Source organism: Anarrhichthys ocellatus, unplaced genomic scaffold (assembly GCF_004355925.1).
Source record: "Anarrhichthys ocellatus isolate YVR2014 unplaced genomic scaffold, GSC_Weel_1.0 scaffold6, whole genome shotgun sequence".
Classification (NCBI taxonomy): Eukaryota; Metazoa; Chordata; class Actinopteri; order Perciformes; family Anarhichadidae; genus Anarrhichthys; species Anarrhichthys ocellatus.
The window spans coordinates 8,507,644-8,526,530 of NW_022280036.1; the positions used below are offsets into that span (position 1 = coordinate 8,507,644).

The window sequence follows — 18,887 nt, forward strand, 5'->3', positions numbered from 1 at the left end:
AAACACAAGCTCATGTCAGACCATTCGGTAATGTCTCACATGTCATCGCTGCCCCGAGTGCCTGACTTTGATGGTGTAATGAGACAAGACTTAAACAAAGCACTGTAACCTGTTAAACAATCATAATACTACCTTTGGCAATTATGCAAAACAGGGAAAACAAACATTTGATCAACTCTGGTTTATTAATGCATTTCAAGTCATTCAAAAGAAATTATGTTTTTGCACAATAACTTTGCAAATTAAGTAAAAGTATCAAAGTAAGCAGAACGGGAAACTGACCAACAAATGTAAATAAAACCAAAAAGACCAGCAAAGACACTGTATAAGACACAGGAGACATTAAAATCAGACAGTAGTATTGAATCTATAACATTTTGGATTATTCGTTTACACCATTTACACTTCAGTGCACATTTTCTCAACATCATAGCGACACACGTGGAACAGAAAAAAAATCCCAGAGTATTATACCCCAACACCCAGTATTGTCCACATCTTACCATGTCAATAAAATGGATAGGGATGATTCAGATAAGAAGCTCTCACTCACACTCACGCAAAGCTTTAAAATTTGCCAAAGATAATAAAAAATATTGTTTAAGCTCCAGCCCAAGAAAAAGCACTACCAGTAGCACCAGAAAGACAAACAAAATCAGAAAAAGAAGCAACAGAGGATTGCATTTTTGTCCGTTCAGACACTTTGCTGCAGACATAAGTAACTAGTTTGTTATGAAAACAATTGAATATTCCATGTGCCCATTTAGGAGAAAACATTGAAGGCATTTCTCTGTGAAGAGGCTAACTTGTTTGCTGTTGAGCTCTGTGATACTCTGCATAGAATCTATCTGATCAAGAAAGCAACATCCTTACATCATGCAAAGAACACAATGCTGAGCGGCAGCTGTGCTCCATACAACATATTTGCAAAGGTAAACAAAAAAAATAAGTTCGTCTTTGCTCCACCAAGTTGTTCCCTCCTAAAATAATTTTAAGAAACTATAGATATACATATTGTTGTTGGTAACTGGTAGTATTCGGCCCTCTCATCCATCTGTCAGTGACGTTAACCCAAGTAGGAGACGACTGAAAACTCAAGTTAAGCCAAATTAGAGCTGGGGAATATTAAAATATTATACAAAGTAAATAATAATTATCTCAAAAAATCGGAAACAAATGGAGTATAATATGAAAATTTGGTTTTATATATATCAATCGTCACTTACATTTCTGATGATCATCATACACTGTCAAGCAGCTCCTGCTTGGTTTCAGCCTTGGTAAAGAGCACTGACACTAGTACACCAATTTCAGTCAAACTTCTTGGAGTAGGCACATTTAAACGCAATAACACAAACCAAGAGGGTGTAACAAGGGAAACAAAGTTCTTTGAGAAAATCCCGATCACTAGGAAAAGAAAGGACAGAACAGCGGTGGATAGCTGACAAATAGTGATTGTTCGCCAACAGCAGCAACAAAGCAACAATAAAATTAGAAGCTCTAGTTTTCCTCAATTGATTCAATTCCTCCACATATACAAGTAATCTGAACTGCAAGTGGAATCAATAAACGCTAAATCACATTTAAACCAGAACGGTTCCTCATCTGGATACAGAGGCTGAGAGGATCCAACTGCTCTTGAGTGGTTTTAACAGAATTTGTCATTTCTTACACAACTGCCAGTGTCTGAAATTCAAAAAGTGGACAGAACACAACGAGCAGGACAATGGGACACTTCTTTTCTGTAATAACTTCTCACATACGCAGGCTTTGTTGTCCTCAGAGTTAAGTTTGAACACATTCTCTGTTTTGGTTGCAGTAAAGACATACTCAGTAGTAGAAAGACTACGTCTTTATGTAAACGCAGCTGCGAAACCATTTAATACATATACACATCCAGATAATCCATCTCCCCTTCATCTGATATTAGAAGACACGATCATTTTTAATAAACGTATTTATCTAAATTATTTTCATAGAAGCTGTCCTCTACATCCCACAGCGTGACCCCTTCTGTGCAGGCTTCAGCCAGGAGGGACTCTACCCTGAAATACGCATGCAGTCATCTTTTCCACTCAACACACTTGTTTGCTGTTGTTGTATTAATCCTGAGAAAGTGAATTAAAACAGTAAATAATAACTTTAAGAAAATCTATTTCATTTGAAACACAGAAAAAGAAAACTACTGAAACACCTGTACAATTGCACACTGAAGGAATATATATATATATGCTTTAGAAATAAAAAGCTTTGATTAATAATCTAATTACATTGGCAAACAAAAAAAGAAGAGTTTTCTTCCAACTAATATCTCAATGCTCTTTTCGGTGGAAGTAAATACCGATGTGACTTGCAGTCCTGCCATCGTGCTGATGGTGGCAGCACTTGGCAGAGAGGAAGAACAGGGAAAGGAAAAGGTGACACAGAGGAAGGACAGTGGAGGGCGACTCTAGTACAAAGCTGCCTCTCTTTCCTCCATTCTGGTTTAAAAAAAAAAAAAAAAAAAAAAAAGCTTTCAAAGATTAAGACCACATAACAGAGATCAGTGAATTTCTCCTCCTGTCTTTCCTTGGAAAAAGGTATTATTTATTTCCTATAAAAGCTGAGTGAGTTTGCTAGGCCCAACAAAACATTTTGGGCTTTGTCCAGTGAAATCGATCCAGTTGCAAATTCTTTGAATTTTGCAATAGGTGGTAACTCTTTGGACTGAAGTGCTCATATTATAGGCACAAGGAAGAAACAAGGCAAAGAGCAGACCGGAGCCTCAGCGTCTCATCTGTCCCATTTGATAGTTCTCTCTGTGCTGACGTTGGTGGCGCTGGCCCTGTGCCGCTTGGTTTGCCTGTTGCTGCCTTTTCCTTTTCAGTGTACCTACAGGACATAAACATCTCGGTGAGGGTCAGAAAGAGGACAATGAAAACTGGAAATTATTGCTGCTCCTTTTTTACACCATCAGACAGGTTCCCACAGCAGAAGACGAGGTAAACATAGCAATAACATGTAACATCTTAAAACTGAATAGCAAATAAACAACACAAAAGTATATCAACATGTAACATCTGTCTCCTTAAGCTGCACTCATCCATGTATCTAAAGTGGGTGCATGTGAACATACATGTAAATATAAACACATATGATGTACTGTACCTGGCAGTGGCTTTGGCGGGGGCAGTTTGGGGTTGCTGCTGGGGGTGTGGACACTGCAGATTTTGATGAAGCCAGCCATTAGCATAATGAGAGCAATGCCCATCAACAGCACTGCCCACCAGTGAGCCTGGATAACAGATAATATGTATTAAAGGATATCTAAATGCAGGCGGGAAACATCATAGAAATAGTGTCTATATGCATTTGTGTCATTGTGTTGACGGGTCTTTGTTGCATTTGCTGTGTCGTGGGGCACACTCACCACTATCCACTCTGCAATATTTTCATAGAGCTCTGCATTGAAGATGGCTTTCTTCAGCCTTGCCAGAGGCCCGTCGGCGTCCACCAGACGACACCTCATGAACACGTCACAGTAGCCCTTAAAGTCATTGCAGGGGGAGCCGGGCTGCAGCGTTGTGGTCTTCATGTTGAAGAATTGGGCCAATTTCTCTGAGCCTGTACTGCTGCAGGTGGTGGGATTCACTGAGGGCAGAGAGAGAGGGAGGGAGTGACGTTTTGGATACCGACAATAACTCGGTTCTTTAGCCTGAAGATGACACAACTATTGTCATTGATGTCATCACATCATTCGAGCTTGATTGAGTATTTTTGATCCATGAACGGTTTTGCAGCCCGTCACTCACTTTTCTCCATGCAGCACACGTGGCACAGCTCGGCTGCCTCATCCTTTCCCTCTTCGCTGGCACAGGTGCATACCTCCAGACCATACTTTTCACAAATGGATCCAGAGCATACCTGTTCCAAACAAGTATGCAGAAAAAAAAAAAAAGCTTTCAAAACGTTTACTTTAAATACAAGCTTACAAACTGCTCATTCCAGACACAAAAAGAAGGTTAATTAATACTAACATACCCCATTGAGGCAGACTTGTGTTTCGGTATGGCAAGAGGTGAAGTTTGCCTTTGGTTCTGAGGTAGGACATTGAGCAGTAGCTCCATTACACGTGCCCTCTTGGGCGCACTCCGACTCCAGTCTGCATTCGTCATTTGTGCTCTTGTAAGTACACTCCGGTGTGCAACATGGGCCTTGGCTGGGACTGCAGAACAAGAGTTACGAATATATGCAGTCAAACAAATGCTATTAACAGCGATATTTGTGCTCAATAATTCTTTCCCAAATTACAGGACTGAACGAAAGCATGCTGATCACATCTGACCTGCAGATTTTGTTAGGTTGGAGCTTGCACTTTTTGCCCTCTCCTTCATTGGCGTTATAGCAGCAAGGGTCTTTACACTGATCACTGTAGCCGCAGTCGCACTCTTCTCCATCTTCCACTAGTCCATTACCACAGATAGGCTGGCCAGACTCTGTACACACAGACACAACAGCATGAAGACAGAATCTCTCTCACACACACTCAGCAAAGAAACGGTTATGTTTGTAAGAGAGAATTTACCAACGAAACAGTCATTTCTCTTCTTCGTCAGAACGGCGCTAATATTGCGGATGCTGCAGGTGGAGAACTTGTTATTGTTGAGCTTGTCCCCTGATGTGGCTCTTGCGTACATGATGTAGTTGCCCCGCTCCTTTTTGTCCTGCAACTTAGACTCTCCGGGGGTGCATTCGATCCCAGAGTCATGCTGTAAAACAGTAGGCAAGTAAAGGACAGAGAGACTTAAGAGAGAGATGCATATAATATATTGCACATCTTGAAAAAAGAAAGAAGTGTACTAGTAAAGTCCAGTGTTTTAAATCATAGTACTTACAGGAGAGCCAAAGTTGTGCCCAACCTCATGAGCAAAAGTAATGTGGGACACCTTGGGAGGGACATGGGAGGCGTAGTTCTGCACAGTGATGATACCAGTGTTCAGAGACTTTCTCTTCCCATCAGAGTACAGTTTGCTCTTCTCACAGATGCCCCCAGAGCTTCCTGTGGAAAGAGAAGAACTAGAATTACCGCCTCGTGGTTGCATGCCTCCACCAACCGGTCAAGTTGAAGTTTACATCCGTATGACATTTGTGTAAGATTTTCATAATTAGCATATGAATTTTTTTGACCACCAAATTTGAAGAAATTGGCACGTACAAACAGAAGAACGGACAGACAACCTGACAACATTATGCCTCCAGCGAGGCTGTCATAAAAACATACGAGAGCAGAATGAATTATGATACTATTTAAATATTAGACAAGATTTCATGGAGAATGTTGTATTTTAACATAGAAATTGGGTAAATTCACTGTTGCAGAATAAAGTTAAACAATCATCAAATGGGCTCAATCGGCCTCCATTAACAGCATGGCTGTTGCTGTGAGCTAGGTAAGAGTTAGGTGATCATTTGAATCCTGCAGCCAGGTACAATAGCACATTTAACACCAACACAAGTATGCACACGCGCGCACACACACACACACACACACAATGAGGAAGAGGAACCACTAGAAGATCAAGGCATATGCCACAGATCAACAGAGAATATAGATTTTAAATAGGCACTCTTATGGCATTATTAGCATTATATTTTTTACTCATGAGGTATTCATTTCCTTGTTTTGGCCATCATTTGCGTTAGTCATATTAACATATTTCATGTAGACATTCTGAAATAACTAGACACAACTTGATCAAGTGAAACATAACTATTGATGTACAGGTTGTACACCTACAACGCTGTATAGCCACATACATAAACGACCAAAATATAATCCAAAGAAGTGAAAAGTAACTCAAGTAACTAGACCAATGACTTAGAAAGTAAACGTTATAACCTGCTATGCCTGTTTATAACTGCCCAATGCATTGCCTCAAGGCACCTTGATTCAACATGTACGAATGATCTACTGTACTATACACACAGTTACAAAAGTACTACTATAAACATAACTGAGCATGCACATGTATAAATGGACATAAAAAGATATGTAATGAAGAGAATTAAGATACATATTATACATATGAAATTACATATTACATATGAAAAATATATATATATATATATATATATATTGTATCTAAACACACCAACGGAGAAATAATTAATCAATGAAGCAAAATAAATGATACAATTGGAAAATGTAGCTTTCATACAAAATATATGAGACAGAATACGCTGACAGACGGGTGGTAGTGGAAGAGTTCTTAATGTCACTATAAAAATAAGATAAAATACAAGGAAGGGAGAATAAAAAAGAACTAATACTAAGACTTGGTGTCTTTGTTTTTGTCAGTGCTGTAGATGATATTAATTTCCTTAATTATCACAGTTCTAATATTTACGATGGATATTGTTTGAGGGGGGCTTCGGTAAAGGGTTGGTTTAGTTTTGTCAGGAGGGGGTTTAAAAATGGCTGCATGCATCTCTACGTTGAATAATTGTTTGAATAATCTTTTTTTTATGTTTCTATTTTTTGAGTCATTTATTTAGAATATATACAGTATATATATACATATTTGTCACAAAACTAATCGGATATGTGATGAATCTGATGCTATTTCTGTACTTTTTACTAATTATCAAAAATAGCCAAAAAAAAGACCATCTAGAAAAAAACAATGAAAATCACTTGCAGTCACAGTTAACAGTAAGCATGTCGGCATTGCAGTCGTTCTTCCCATAATCCATAAACCCAGACATAAAGAGGCAACTTCAGCTCCTAACCGCACAGAAACAAAGACAAGAGACCAAAGCACTTAAAGCAATAAACACAATGTGTCCATTATGTGTAAGTGTACACAAGTAGGGCTGCACATTATATGTTTACCGCACATGTGTGTGTGCGCGTGTGTGTGCGCAGCTCCTCCACTGAAGCAACAAAACAGCTGCTCACACTAAATAAGACACACTTTAGTTGTGCTCGTCCAGCATCCCTGATGGCCGTTCATTCTAGCCTCCCTTTGTTCAAATTATCACCCCACAGCTCACTGCAGCCCATTTTACTCTCATCTCTGATCCTCAATCGATTCTTTCAGCGTACAGCAGTGCCAATTTGCCCCGTATTGATTGTCTGTGGTTGTTGCTGTATTCTTCAAGTTGAGATGGTGGTATCTAAACTTATTCAAAGAAATAGGAAGGAGAAGCCACCAGGAGTGTAATCTTTATGAACAGATATATGCATATGAAAGCAGAACCTGGAGGCAACAGGACAGGATTTTGGCATCAGATGCTTTCTGCTTTTCCATTTGTAGATTGAGTAGTATTGACCAATCACGTTTGGCTTCGGTTGACTGCCAGGTTAACAGTCGGTGTGGACAGCAAAATAGGCAAAACTCATCCGAAAAGCAATTCTGTAACCCACCGGCTATCGTCTGACAACGATTTAGCTTTGAATGAACTCGTGTTATTCATCTGCATTAACATGTAGTGTAAACTAGCAACTTGTGAAACAACCAGGTTGTAGACGTCGTCTCTCAACTCAAACTCCATTCTTGCGTCTCGAGTTGCTAATCGGACCATAAACAATGACCAGAGCATGGTAGAGGAAGTCTTGGCCCAGATATCTGTTATTTGTATTATCTGCTGGCCACAGAATTATGGCCAACTACCCTCAGAGGCTAAGTTGTCGTCCGACTGATAACCAACTAAGATGGCCATAACTATCCTTCATACCTCGAGAAAAGTAGAAAGACTAACAAAGACAACTTTGGTGAGTTTTTAAATTCTTTAACACATTGCACAAACCCAGTGGGAAAAACAAATTATGAATCACATGAGTCACATTGTGGGGACTTGCCTTGATTTTGGGGGTAAAATCCACATCCAAACTCATCTCAATTTAACAAAATAATAGATGAAAATGTATCCAGCAAAAGATCAAAGTAGCAAATTGGAAGAATGCTGTTCAACTGGATGACCTGGAGTAAGTCGCTGTGTTAGAAAGCATCTACCCATCTTAAATGTCTCTCAGCAACACAGGAAGTGATTACCAGGATTGTGTGTGTGTGTGTGTGTGTGCGTGGTTGTGTTGTGTACCAACCTGAAGGAGCCCCAACCCAAGCCAAGCCAAGCACCCCATCATCAAAGTCCCTGTCTGAGAAGACATAGGCGAGGCAGTAGTCATCGTGGTTCTGCTCAGAGTTAAGCTCCAAAAACTTCTCCACTCCGATGTTGGAAAAGCGAAAAGGATTGGTTGTGTCTGTTACAGAACTGGTGGTGTTTATCTGAAAATAGGAGAGTTGAACAATTACACAAGAGGAGCGAGACCCCAAAACTTACAGAAACTGCAGAGCCACTCATATTAGCAGCTTGATTCCCTTCAGGTCAGTTGTTATATAAACTGAATCTGCAGCGGTACGGAGATTCAACTCACCCTGATCCTTTTAACCATGAAGCTGATGTTTCGAATGCCCAGGAAGTCAGTGGCTTGGTAAATGGAGTCAATAGCCTTTACGTGGCTGGATATCTGTGGAGAAAGTGATCAATTAGATTTGTAGGAAGCCAAAAAAGCAACATATGATAGCTAGTCTGTTATGTTTACTGCACTGAAGACACTACGCTTTGTCACATTCCCAGGGGCTGCCATTTCTTAAAAATGTCTTTCAAGTGATTATTTGATTTCACAGATGTGTGATTGAGTTTACAGGTGCCAGCCAAAGAGCCTCCAGACTTAAGTCATGGGTACACACTGTGTGCATACCTGGGCAATGACAGCCTCTCTTGTGCCATAGTATTTGAAGAAGAGGTGGTCAGTTTGGATGAAGAGCTGGCAAGTGTTTTTCTCTTTCGCCGCTGCCCTCTTTATCCTCAGAATAACAGGACCATGGGTGCTCTCCTCCTCCCTCGACACACTGTTCACATCCTGTCCCAAAAAAAAAACACCAGGATCAAAACGGAAGGAAGATGTAGCAGGGACACATATTTAAAAAGTTTAAAAAGAAAGAATAAGAAAGACACGCATATCCAGTGTCTGATAGGAAGAGTGCTGGATCAAAGAAATATCTAGCAGAATTAGAAGAGGTAGATTTGCACACCAAGTAGCTCCTGTTGGAGTGATGTGTAACGTTTTGAGCACCAGGCCGAGGAAGCCTGCTCAAAACATTACACAGCAATAAAAAGTATTTAAATATGTTTGCAAGGCTTTAACATTTCAAAAAAATCTGCTGTTAGGATTGAAAGTGTGTACACCTGTGCTAAAACATACACACATGTCCATACTGTGGGTGTAAGGTAGTTTGGATATGAGATAAGATATTTTTAATCTCACGAGCCTTGTTCATGTGTGATTAATTATGAGCCGGAAGGAGGGGGAGGGGCTTTGTTGTGATGCTGGCACTTACTTTCACTGGGTCTTCTACTGCAGTTGCCTGGTAGTTCCTCATCCTCTCCAACACCGAGTGGTCAGCGCAGCCGCCCTCTGAGCCATACTTATGAGGATAATCTGGCAGATAGGGAGGATATAAGAGGATGGTTGTGAAGGGCTTACACTGCCATCACGGATCTCTTTCGAACCACGTGTGGTGGGCTGGAGAAGGTGAATCAAGTTGAGTTGGGTGTTAAGAATAGCTGCATTTAAAAAAATAAAATTAAAAGCTGGAGCAGCTATGGCTTTACTCTCTACAAATCCTAACTGACAAGTCAGCGTCATCTTCCTCACTGAGCAGTAAAAGGTATTACCAGCTGATCTGCCTCTACTGATTGAAAACATTGCTTCTCTGTTCGAACCAGCCTTTTTCTAACTGCTGTGTAACAGAGTTCTCTCCAAGCTAGTACGCATACTGCAGTGAATCGTAAAGGGCAAATGAGACGGGGCTTCAAACAACGTCTGTGTACAGTGAATAGAATTTCCAGTTTTTAGGTTGAAGCAGTTCTGATGCCAAACAACGCTATTATATAACACTAATAGACTGCTTAGGGAATCCTCACAATATTTTCACAATCACAATCGCCGATGTGTTTCTATCTAGACTGCACACCGTGTACTAAATTAATGCATTTTTCTGTTTTCATAGAAACAAGACACACTTCTACAACATACGAGTCTGTGCCCCACTACAGCATGGCCATCTGGCTTCAGCAGCTGTCTTTACTGGATCACAAAAACAAGATGGGATCAGTCTTACGATACATAGTCACCACCTCTGCTGATAGTCACAACACCGCTCACCACTGGCCACACTCATATGGCAATCCAGCATCAAATAATGTATGATTCAAAGTTTCCCATCCTCTCTGAAAAAGCTATTTCAGAGAAAGAAGATATGAAAACGGAGACTGATGAAGGGGAATAGATCATGTTTATTTTGGGCTTATCGAATGTGAAAACATGACATACTGAAAGTAAAAAAGAGCACGATAAGTGCATTTTGTTCTCCAACCACACCTTGTCTGTCTGAAAGAAATCTACTTATTACTTCTAGACATTTTTAAAGTTGACTGGCAGTTTCCTATCAGCTGCAGTCTCCTGAGCAGTTATCAGTTGGTTGTAGTCTGACAACAGCAATGGATGTATTTTTGCAGTGCCATGCTCCAATACTGCATTTAGTACAGAAACTGACCACCTTGTCCAGAACCCAGACCCAAATCCTACTGCTACCAGTCTGTCAAACACAACCTTCTCCTTCAGCTTGTGAGCTAGTCTATGAACTGCTTAACCATCATCCCCTTTCTTCAAAACTCTTGCTACAGCAACTTATTCACCCTTTCATTCCTCACTGTACAAAATAAATGTTTTGCTCAATATTATCATTCCCAAAATACTTAATATCTTCCTTTGTAGCTTTTAAAATTACTCTCTTTTTTTTTTTTAAACAATGTAGAAGAAGTCAAGTAAAAATCTTCTGCCAACACATTCCTACACAGAGGCACTTCAAAAATACTCCTGATAAACTTGTGCTGTAACATATCTAAAGGCAAGGAAGTCACAATATTATCTGGACATGAAGTACCTCTAGACCACACCGTGTCTTTCAGTAATGCGAGTGCAATGTCAAATACTTACTGATGTCGTCCTCGTGATAGATGACGGAGTGGAATGGCACGTTCTGGTTCTTTAGGTACCTCTCGGAGGGTTCCACGTAGTATGTTCCTTGGTGAGTTTTAATGAAGCCCTCAAAGCGCCCGTCGACCACAGAGCCATGGGTCAGTGTTCCCTTTTCACCTGAAGCACAAAAGAGGATGAGGATGAGCAGAGGCAGACAACACATAGTCTTTGTCTGTAAAGAAACTTGAAGATCTATGTAATATACGTCTATATATACAATACACAAAGAAACTGATCTAAATATTCAAGCAGTTTAAGAAAAGATATCTGTATATCAATTTCACAAAAAAGACAAGAGGTATTTGCATGGAGTATGACAACTCTTGCATTGTTTGCATTAAAGAATGGCTATGGTTACAGTGACCTTTAATGATTGAACTGGCACAACTTTTGTGATAAATAAAGGGAATGGTGCAGAAAGTGTATCGGCTATTTGTGTGGTTAATTAGAATCTGTAGCATTCCCAAATGTTGGAACAATTCAAACTATACAAAGCAGGATGATGCCGCTCAAGCTGCCACATTGTGATTGCCAGCATTCGTGAAACGTCTCACATGAAATTTCAATGTGTGGTCAAAAACTAAATGTTGTGTAGATTCCCACAGCTATATTTTCGAACTCAAGCTATTTCTTAGCTGATAAGGATGCTTATTGTGAGGGCGCCTTCCTGAATAAGAGAAGTATAACTCTCTCCGTTTCTTGGAACCCTTTCTCTTTGTTTCACAAACACTCATCACAACAGGACGAACAGACTTGTTTTCTCTCTTGTTCATTTGAACTCGGCTGGAGACAGGCAGCAGGAAGACGTCCAGGACGGGAGGGGATTAAGAGCGGAAGGAGGAACTGGATGAAAGGTAAAAGCACGCCCTGTGTGTGTGGATTTGTGATGTGATAACTGGACAAAAACAACCTTACAGCTTTTCTCTCATACACTACTCAATTATGCTCAGGTAAAATGTTGGACATCAAACTCAAGTCGCTAAAGGGAATATAAGGGATAATGTAGGGATGATACAATGAAAATGATGGTACAGACTTTCAATTGAATTGAAAATAAAATCAACTTTTGAAACATTTGCATTGAAGAAACTGTGCTTCTGCCCAGGATGTGGTGTGCGAAAACAGCTGGACTTACCAAAGATCTCCCCACTGTAAATATGTGATGTATCAATGGGTGTCTCCTCCCCCGATACCTCAATGATGAGATCTGGGGAGAATAGAGTTGTATCTCTCTTCATCCGCAAGTTAAAATGTCTGAGGAGAAGAACAGGAGAAAACGTGTAACTAGTGTGTACTTTGACACACTGACATGTGGGTCACACGATACACACCCTCAACCCTGGTACTGTTTATACCAAAGTATAGAGCAGGGGTATTCAATTAAAATTCCAAAAGGTCCAGATTGAGAAAATCTCCTCGGGCAAAGGTCCGGAACATTACAATAATATCTAACTTGTGCTATTTAGTGCCATATATATATATATTCAAGAAGTCTAGTAGTAGTACCGTCTCTGTGTAGTCAACAACTGTCAAATCAAATAAAGAAAGTACACATCAATTATATTTTAACAATTATTATTCTCAGTTTTCAAATCTAACTGGATGGATTATAAATAATACATAGAAATACATAAATACATGTTCTCTAATTTCAAGTAAAATAAGAGCTGCATTAAAGAATAACTGACATAACAGAAAGCTTTTCAAAAATGTGCATCTTAAAATAAAGTAATTCATTTTAGAGACATTAATTTCACTGAATTGCCCTGCAGCTTTAAATTCAGTTCATTCAGGTGTGAAGTGATGCCAATCAAAAAAGCCACGATATTATATTTTTCTCATCTTCTAAAAAGAGAAATCAGTGAGCATGGACTTTATCTGTGGGTATTAAACAACTTGTTTCAGCTCTATTCTCTCTGTTAACATCATTGTTGGTCAGTGAATTCATGTGTTAGGATTCTGATCATATTGGACTCTTAGGTTTATTTTCTGTGTCTTCATTTAGATGCGAGTGGGTACGTTTGCTCAAAAGAGTTGTGCTTTGTCTCGTAGTGTCACTTCATTTACCGCTTTTAATAATCGTCACGGTCTCTGAACATATGAGACACACTGGTTTTAAACTGTCCGTGTGAAGAATTAACCTATAAGCGTCTGTTCATTCTTGGTTGAAGACTCTGGTCTCTCTGACCACTTTTCTCTTTTTGGAGAACATTATGTGAACTTCTCTGACTCACGTATTATTCTCCTGCTCTTCCTTCTCTTTCCTCGTCTCTCCCCCGGGTGTGTACATCTCACTCCAGTCAGGAAAAGTTCAGAATACCCATATTTGATTGGATGAGCTGCATCACGTGATGTGACTTACAACGCATTGGTCGGTGTGTTTCCTGCACCGCTGAACAAGTGCCGTAAAGGCTGAAAAAGCTGCGCCGGTTAAAATAGAAGGGCTCTGTCAAAATAAAATCAATTTTAGGTCCTGGGTCCAGATACAACGGCGTCTGTGTCTGGATCCGGACCGCGGTCTGCCAATTGGCGACCCCTGGTATAGAGCATGACACACTCTGTAAAGATGTGATGGAATACACAGAATTGAGCAGAAAAGGCAGCATCATTCACACATTTTCTGCTGAGCTTCACAATGTTGCTGTGCTGGTTGTTGCTCACTGAGTTAGAAGAAGAATTATGTCATGAGGAAAAGCACATGAACATTTGTGCACAGCCATACTACTTTTTTTTTTTTTTTAAATAATCCTCTCGTTAACATAAAACCATGATGTCAAAGAACAAAAAGCATCACATGAGGTGCACATGAGCCACTAGCCTCGCAGAACCCTGAGGCAATGTAGGGAGCATTTCAGAGGCATCCTCTTCATCAGGACTCTCACAAGTAATCACAAGGATTGGTCTCAAGCTGTGAGCTTCTCAAAAATGACTCAAATGATGTTCACATGGCTACCTCATACTGAGCCCTTTATGGATTCTACCATTTTTAATTTCTTATATTAGCACAATTCGCAAAAAGACAAAAAAACATTATAGGGAATGACCGTCTAATCATAGACGGTCATAGATTAGACCGTCTAATCATAGAATGACATAGATTAGACCGTCTAATCATAGAATGACCGTCTAATCTTTTTTTTTTTTTGTTTTTTTTTTTAAACCGCCTGTCCTTTCATAGGCAGGTAATTAGCCACATATAACCAGTGATTAGCATTGGCAGACAGGTTTACATCTTTAAGGAATCAAACGAGTGTAGTCACTGCCTCGTGACTGCCTGTTTTTGAATCATTTATGTATTGTATAAGTCCATCTCCAATAACACTGGATCCTACATTAGCACAAAACAAATAAACATTTAGTTTGAAGCCCCCTGTCTGGTTTAAGAAAGCTGCAGAGATGATGATTTTTGCAGGCCAACCTCAGAAGTTAGCATCGCACTGGTTCCCTCGACAAAAAAAAACAACGGAATTATTCCAGTTGATTTTAGACTATTGAAAGAAATAAGATCGGTGGCAAACACAAGTTTAGGATACTTACATGTTTTGTTTAACAAGATAATCTTTACAAATAAACACCACTTTTGATTTTTGAAGCATGAATGCACTCAGCAGAAATAAAAAGCTAATGTTACGCTACGTATGCTATAAAGTAACTACACCGCGGTCGCATTAGCGTGAGTATATTGAATATTTATATTTTAATATATTTGCAGAGGTACGTGTGTTCAGGAGGAGAAGAAGGGCCGAGGACATAAAGGCAGACTTACTACACTGAAGGAAGAAGTTCATGAAAACATTAAAAGAGCAAAACCAAAAGAAACTGAGCACAAGAGACAGGCAGCAGAATGTGGGGAGAACATATTTGTGAAAAGGTCAGACACAGTCCAGGATATCCCAGCACAGGATGACTCACTGACCTGCCCCAGCATTCAGTTTTTATTTTAGAAAAAATATGAATTCTAAATCTATCTAGCGCTCCGATAGTGCTGCATTCCTATGTGAGTGCACTGATAAATAAATGTAGGACTTCTGTTAAATTTTGAAAAGGCTATGTTGTTATTTATTGATGATAAATGATCCTTGGTTTCATTCCCACCTTTTCCTGTCACTAAGACAATTCAACTGTGCAATTCAACAGTAAAATAAAAGGTCCTTAGATTGAAGCTTTTGCCACCTTAAAAATCTTGTTTTATGAACTGGAATTCTTAAGTCTTAAGTCAGAAGATCATTTCAAGTCAAGATAATTGTGGAACAAAGACTCTTTGAAGTCAGAATGGTGACACAGAGATCACCCGGAAACAGATTTAGACTATAGTATAAATTCCTCTGCTGGTTAGTCATCCTGGGACACCCGTTACAGTTCTTGGCCTCTTTCTACCTTATCAGTGGCCACTACAACAATCAATATGACCTCATGACTTCACTCTTGGCCAAGCAAAAGCTCACTCATCCCGTGATACCATCATGGCACGCTGGTCACAGACCCAGATGAATCCATAAGTAGATTATTTAGTCAGAAATGTAATCTGCATTATCAGGGATCGGCGAAGGCATTCTGAATGTTCATCGTCAGTGACTGTTGTCCATTACAGCATTTTTACATAACATTTTTGAGAGAGAACCATCTCCAAGCAAGAGCCATTCTATATATTATACAATTATATAACTAACCTAGTTTATTTAAAACTACATTGTGCAACTTTTTTTTACATTTGATCATACAGATCCTCCTCCAAATAACTGAGGACCAAAGGAAGTCAGTAACATCATAACCACAGAATCCCCATATATTTAGACAATGATTCAAACCTTAACACCAAGCCTGTGCTACATCAAAGTTGCAAGTTATCGCCCAGAGCCCATTATGAACCTATAGTATGAATACTGAAATCCAGGGCGAAAATCCAACACCCCTGGACTCAGTTACAGATTGCCTCCAGTCTATGTCCAACCTTTTGAACTAAACCACAATAAGTAAGTACCCCGCATATTCCCTGACACACAAGGGGCTTGAGCACAAAGATGGACTAGCTTCTTTATTTTGTGTTCATGGGGTCTACTACCAATGAATAAATGTACAATCTCATGATGCTCATATTAGTTTTCTCTCAGGAAAAACACAAACTTGCAGAACCCCCCAGAAGGTCACAGATGTTTTGTCTGAACTACTTTTGCATTGCCTCGCTTTAATTTTACACATATACAAATATAACTATAAAGGATATAAAATACAAGGTAAAAAAGGTTTGCATTCCCTCGCAATATTCGCCCTGATGCACATGGACATTAAGTGTGTTGGTCCAGTCCAGTTATACGCTGCCAGTTCAGAGAAACGCTCTGCAGATACTACAGAAAGGAAAGATGACGTGACACTTTACATTATGCATTTATTGCTCATTACTGCTTTCAAAGGGCTGAGCTCCAACACTATACAGCCTCTGGCTGGGAGAACAGCTGCAGCAGCTTTGCCTGGCTATGGCGGGTGAAGCTGTGGCAGTGGATATTGTAGCTAGTGTAACAACACTCATAAATCAATGTGTCACAGCCACAATCATAACAGCCAAAGCACACCACAATCACAATAGCATACCATCAGCCAGAGCCACATCATCCCATGGCTATAGTCATAATCACAGCTACACAGCAAGCTATACACAACACATAATACTAAATCATAAAGCAGCCCAGGGTCTCTCTATGGATCAGAGGGAATCCAAAACCTATTTATTAATAAGACACAATTTCAGGGAAAACAATGATGTACAAAGAAATCACTGAACAGTTAAAAAGGACCCCAAACGGTTAATGGTTTTACAAACTGAAAAAGAAAATAAAAGAGGAAATCACGGCATCATGTTCCAGACAAATAACCATGGTTGCAACAGGTCTGTCTCTTTACAGGAAGAGGAAAGGTGGTGGATGAAGCCAGTGTTACTCATCACACAGAAGCAGCTGACTGATAAATTATTCAGACATATCCCAAATGCTGAACATACTGACTCAAGCATCGGACAGTCATACACTTTGCTCAGAGAGCAGGCCGGCCTAAAGAGATGGAGTGCCGTCAAGCCATGTCTACAGAGATGGTGTGCCTACAAAGAGGCCAATATACATACATTTAAAACTGTATTTTATCTATTAACAATCAACCACACCTCACAACGTATAACTATACATCTATGTTGGTGCTTTTGGTCTGTTAACTACACAATCACTGAACTTTCACCACTAAAGTAAGCACACAAATTTACCCTGATTTGAATTGGCTCGGTCTGAATAGCTATGAACTATGATTACAATTAGAGAGCAGATAATAAGTTAAATGTGTGATTACTCCCTATGCGAGTGATAATTTAACTTCAGAATCATTAAGGGTATTGCGTAGCCTGCTACGTGAGCATGGGCCTCCAAACATTACTGAGCTTCTCTTATTGCAAATCATTAATATCTTGAATTGATGTATTTTCAAGGGGAAAATGAATTTCACAAATCACAAATATTCTTGGAAAGCTGGACACTAAACTGAACTGAATCGTGTCACTTCCCCCAGCATTGTGTTATAGCCAATACTACTTTTTTGGCACCTCTCTTGGTAAAGAGACAGCTATCTGCCCTGCCTTGTTCCATCACCTGATCCAGCTACAAATACTCATGTGAGCGGGCATACACAAGAAAGCGTTTCTCTTGTTACAGCAACCCTCTATAGTGCCACACAGTCCTGCCTTGGGTTTTCCCTGAGGGGAGGGTGTGTGTCTGTGTTTGCACATGCTGCACACACACTGGTAAACGTGACGAATACATTGAGATACTTGCTTTATCACCATCATGGAAAACACAAATGCAAATGTGCAATGTATGATGTTAGTCAACCCAACAAACGACAGCCTTAACACCAGAGTTGAATCAAAATCTCTCTGCGACATTATAAAACAATAAAAATGTAATACCGTAAGCATCAGACAGGTGATATTTGTTTCAAGACTTTGATGTCGGCTTGCTTAAGCTTGTGCAAGGGTATACGCTATTGTGCTGCAGATAACTGGACCATTTATAACTGGAGCCAGTAATGTGAAGCTAAACCTTGTTTCCTTCCTTGTGGACATCAATAAATATTCAAAATATTTGTCATAAATGTCAAGCCAGAGGGACTATTACCTGCTCATGAATCTCTCATCATCTAGTCTTTTCCTGTTCAGTAAACCCGGGTGGAGTACACTATATTGAAATTATAAAGCATCCATGAGAGTTTGTTCACAGCATGTAAATATACTGCAGGTCCAGTCAGCCAAGATTCTGAAACTGCATCATACTGGAAACCATCTCCAATTCAACTCCCTCTACAAAACAGTGTTAATGTCCTCTTTTGACACTACAGTATTACGCTGTGGTTACCTCACTGATACAGGCAGTACCAGCTGTTTCTCCCAGGCCAGCAAAGACAGGAAAGAGCACAATAACACAGGAAGGGGATCGGTTTGACAGGGCCTTGATAACCCACAACAAACCTGGCTTGGTAAAGAGGAACACAGGGGGAGCTTGCTGAAAAAAACAGTGCTGCTGAGGTAAATTATTGCAATATTTAAAAAAGGGAAAGCAGACAGATGAGAGTGAGATAGAAAGGGACAGATGGAAAGAGTCTCACAAAGACATCTGCTAGATCACAGTGAACATATTAAACTATAACTTCTTCATATTCTTGTCCTACTGGATGCCATTAATTTCCAGATGCTTCGCACGCACGCACGCACGCACGCGCACACACACACACACACACACACACACACACACACACACACACACAC

The 18,887-nt window shown here is 39.9% G+C and overlaps 1 protein-coding gene across 2 annotated transcripts in view; it reads right to left on the reverse strand.

Annotated features, from left to right (window-relative positions):
* Positions 1-1,231: 1,231 nt before the first annotated feature.
* The window catches only part of adam10a (ADAM metallopeptidase domain 10a), a 24,278-nt gene continuing 6,622 nt past the window's right edge, over positions 1,232-18,887 (reverse strand). For both annotated transcript variants that reach the window (XM_031846248.1, XM_031846249.1), the window contains 14 exons: positions 12,222-12,340; positions 11,045-11,203; positions 9,384-9,484; positions 8,744-8,905; positions 8,417-8,509; positions 8,084-8,267; positions 4,875-5,038; positions 4,565-4,748; positions 4,325-4,475; positions 4,021-4,204; positions 3,792-3,903; positions 3,410-3,630; positions 3,148-3,274; positions 1,232-2,871 (listed from right to left, as the gene is read on the reverse strand). In XM_031846248.1, coding sequence (XP_031702108.1) covers positions 2,765-2,871; positions 3,148-3,274; positions 3,410-3,630; positions 3,792-3,903; positions 4,021-4,204; positions 4,325-4,475; positions 4,565-4,748; positions 4,875-5,038; positions 8,084-8,267; positions 8,417-8,509; positions 8,744-8,905; positions 9,384-9,484; positions 11,045-11,203; positions 12,222-12,340 — 2,068 coding nt within the window. In that variant the 3' untranslated portion in view covers positions 1,232-2,764. The remainder of the gene's footprint in view (positions 2,872-3,147; positions 3,275-3,409; positions 3,631-3,791; positions 3,904-4,020; positions 4,205-4,324; positions 4,476-4,564; positions 4,749-4,874; positions 5,039-8,083; positions 8,268-8,416; positions 8,510-8,743; positions 8,906-9,383; positions 9,485-11,044; positions 11,204-12,221; positions 12,341-18,887) is intronic.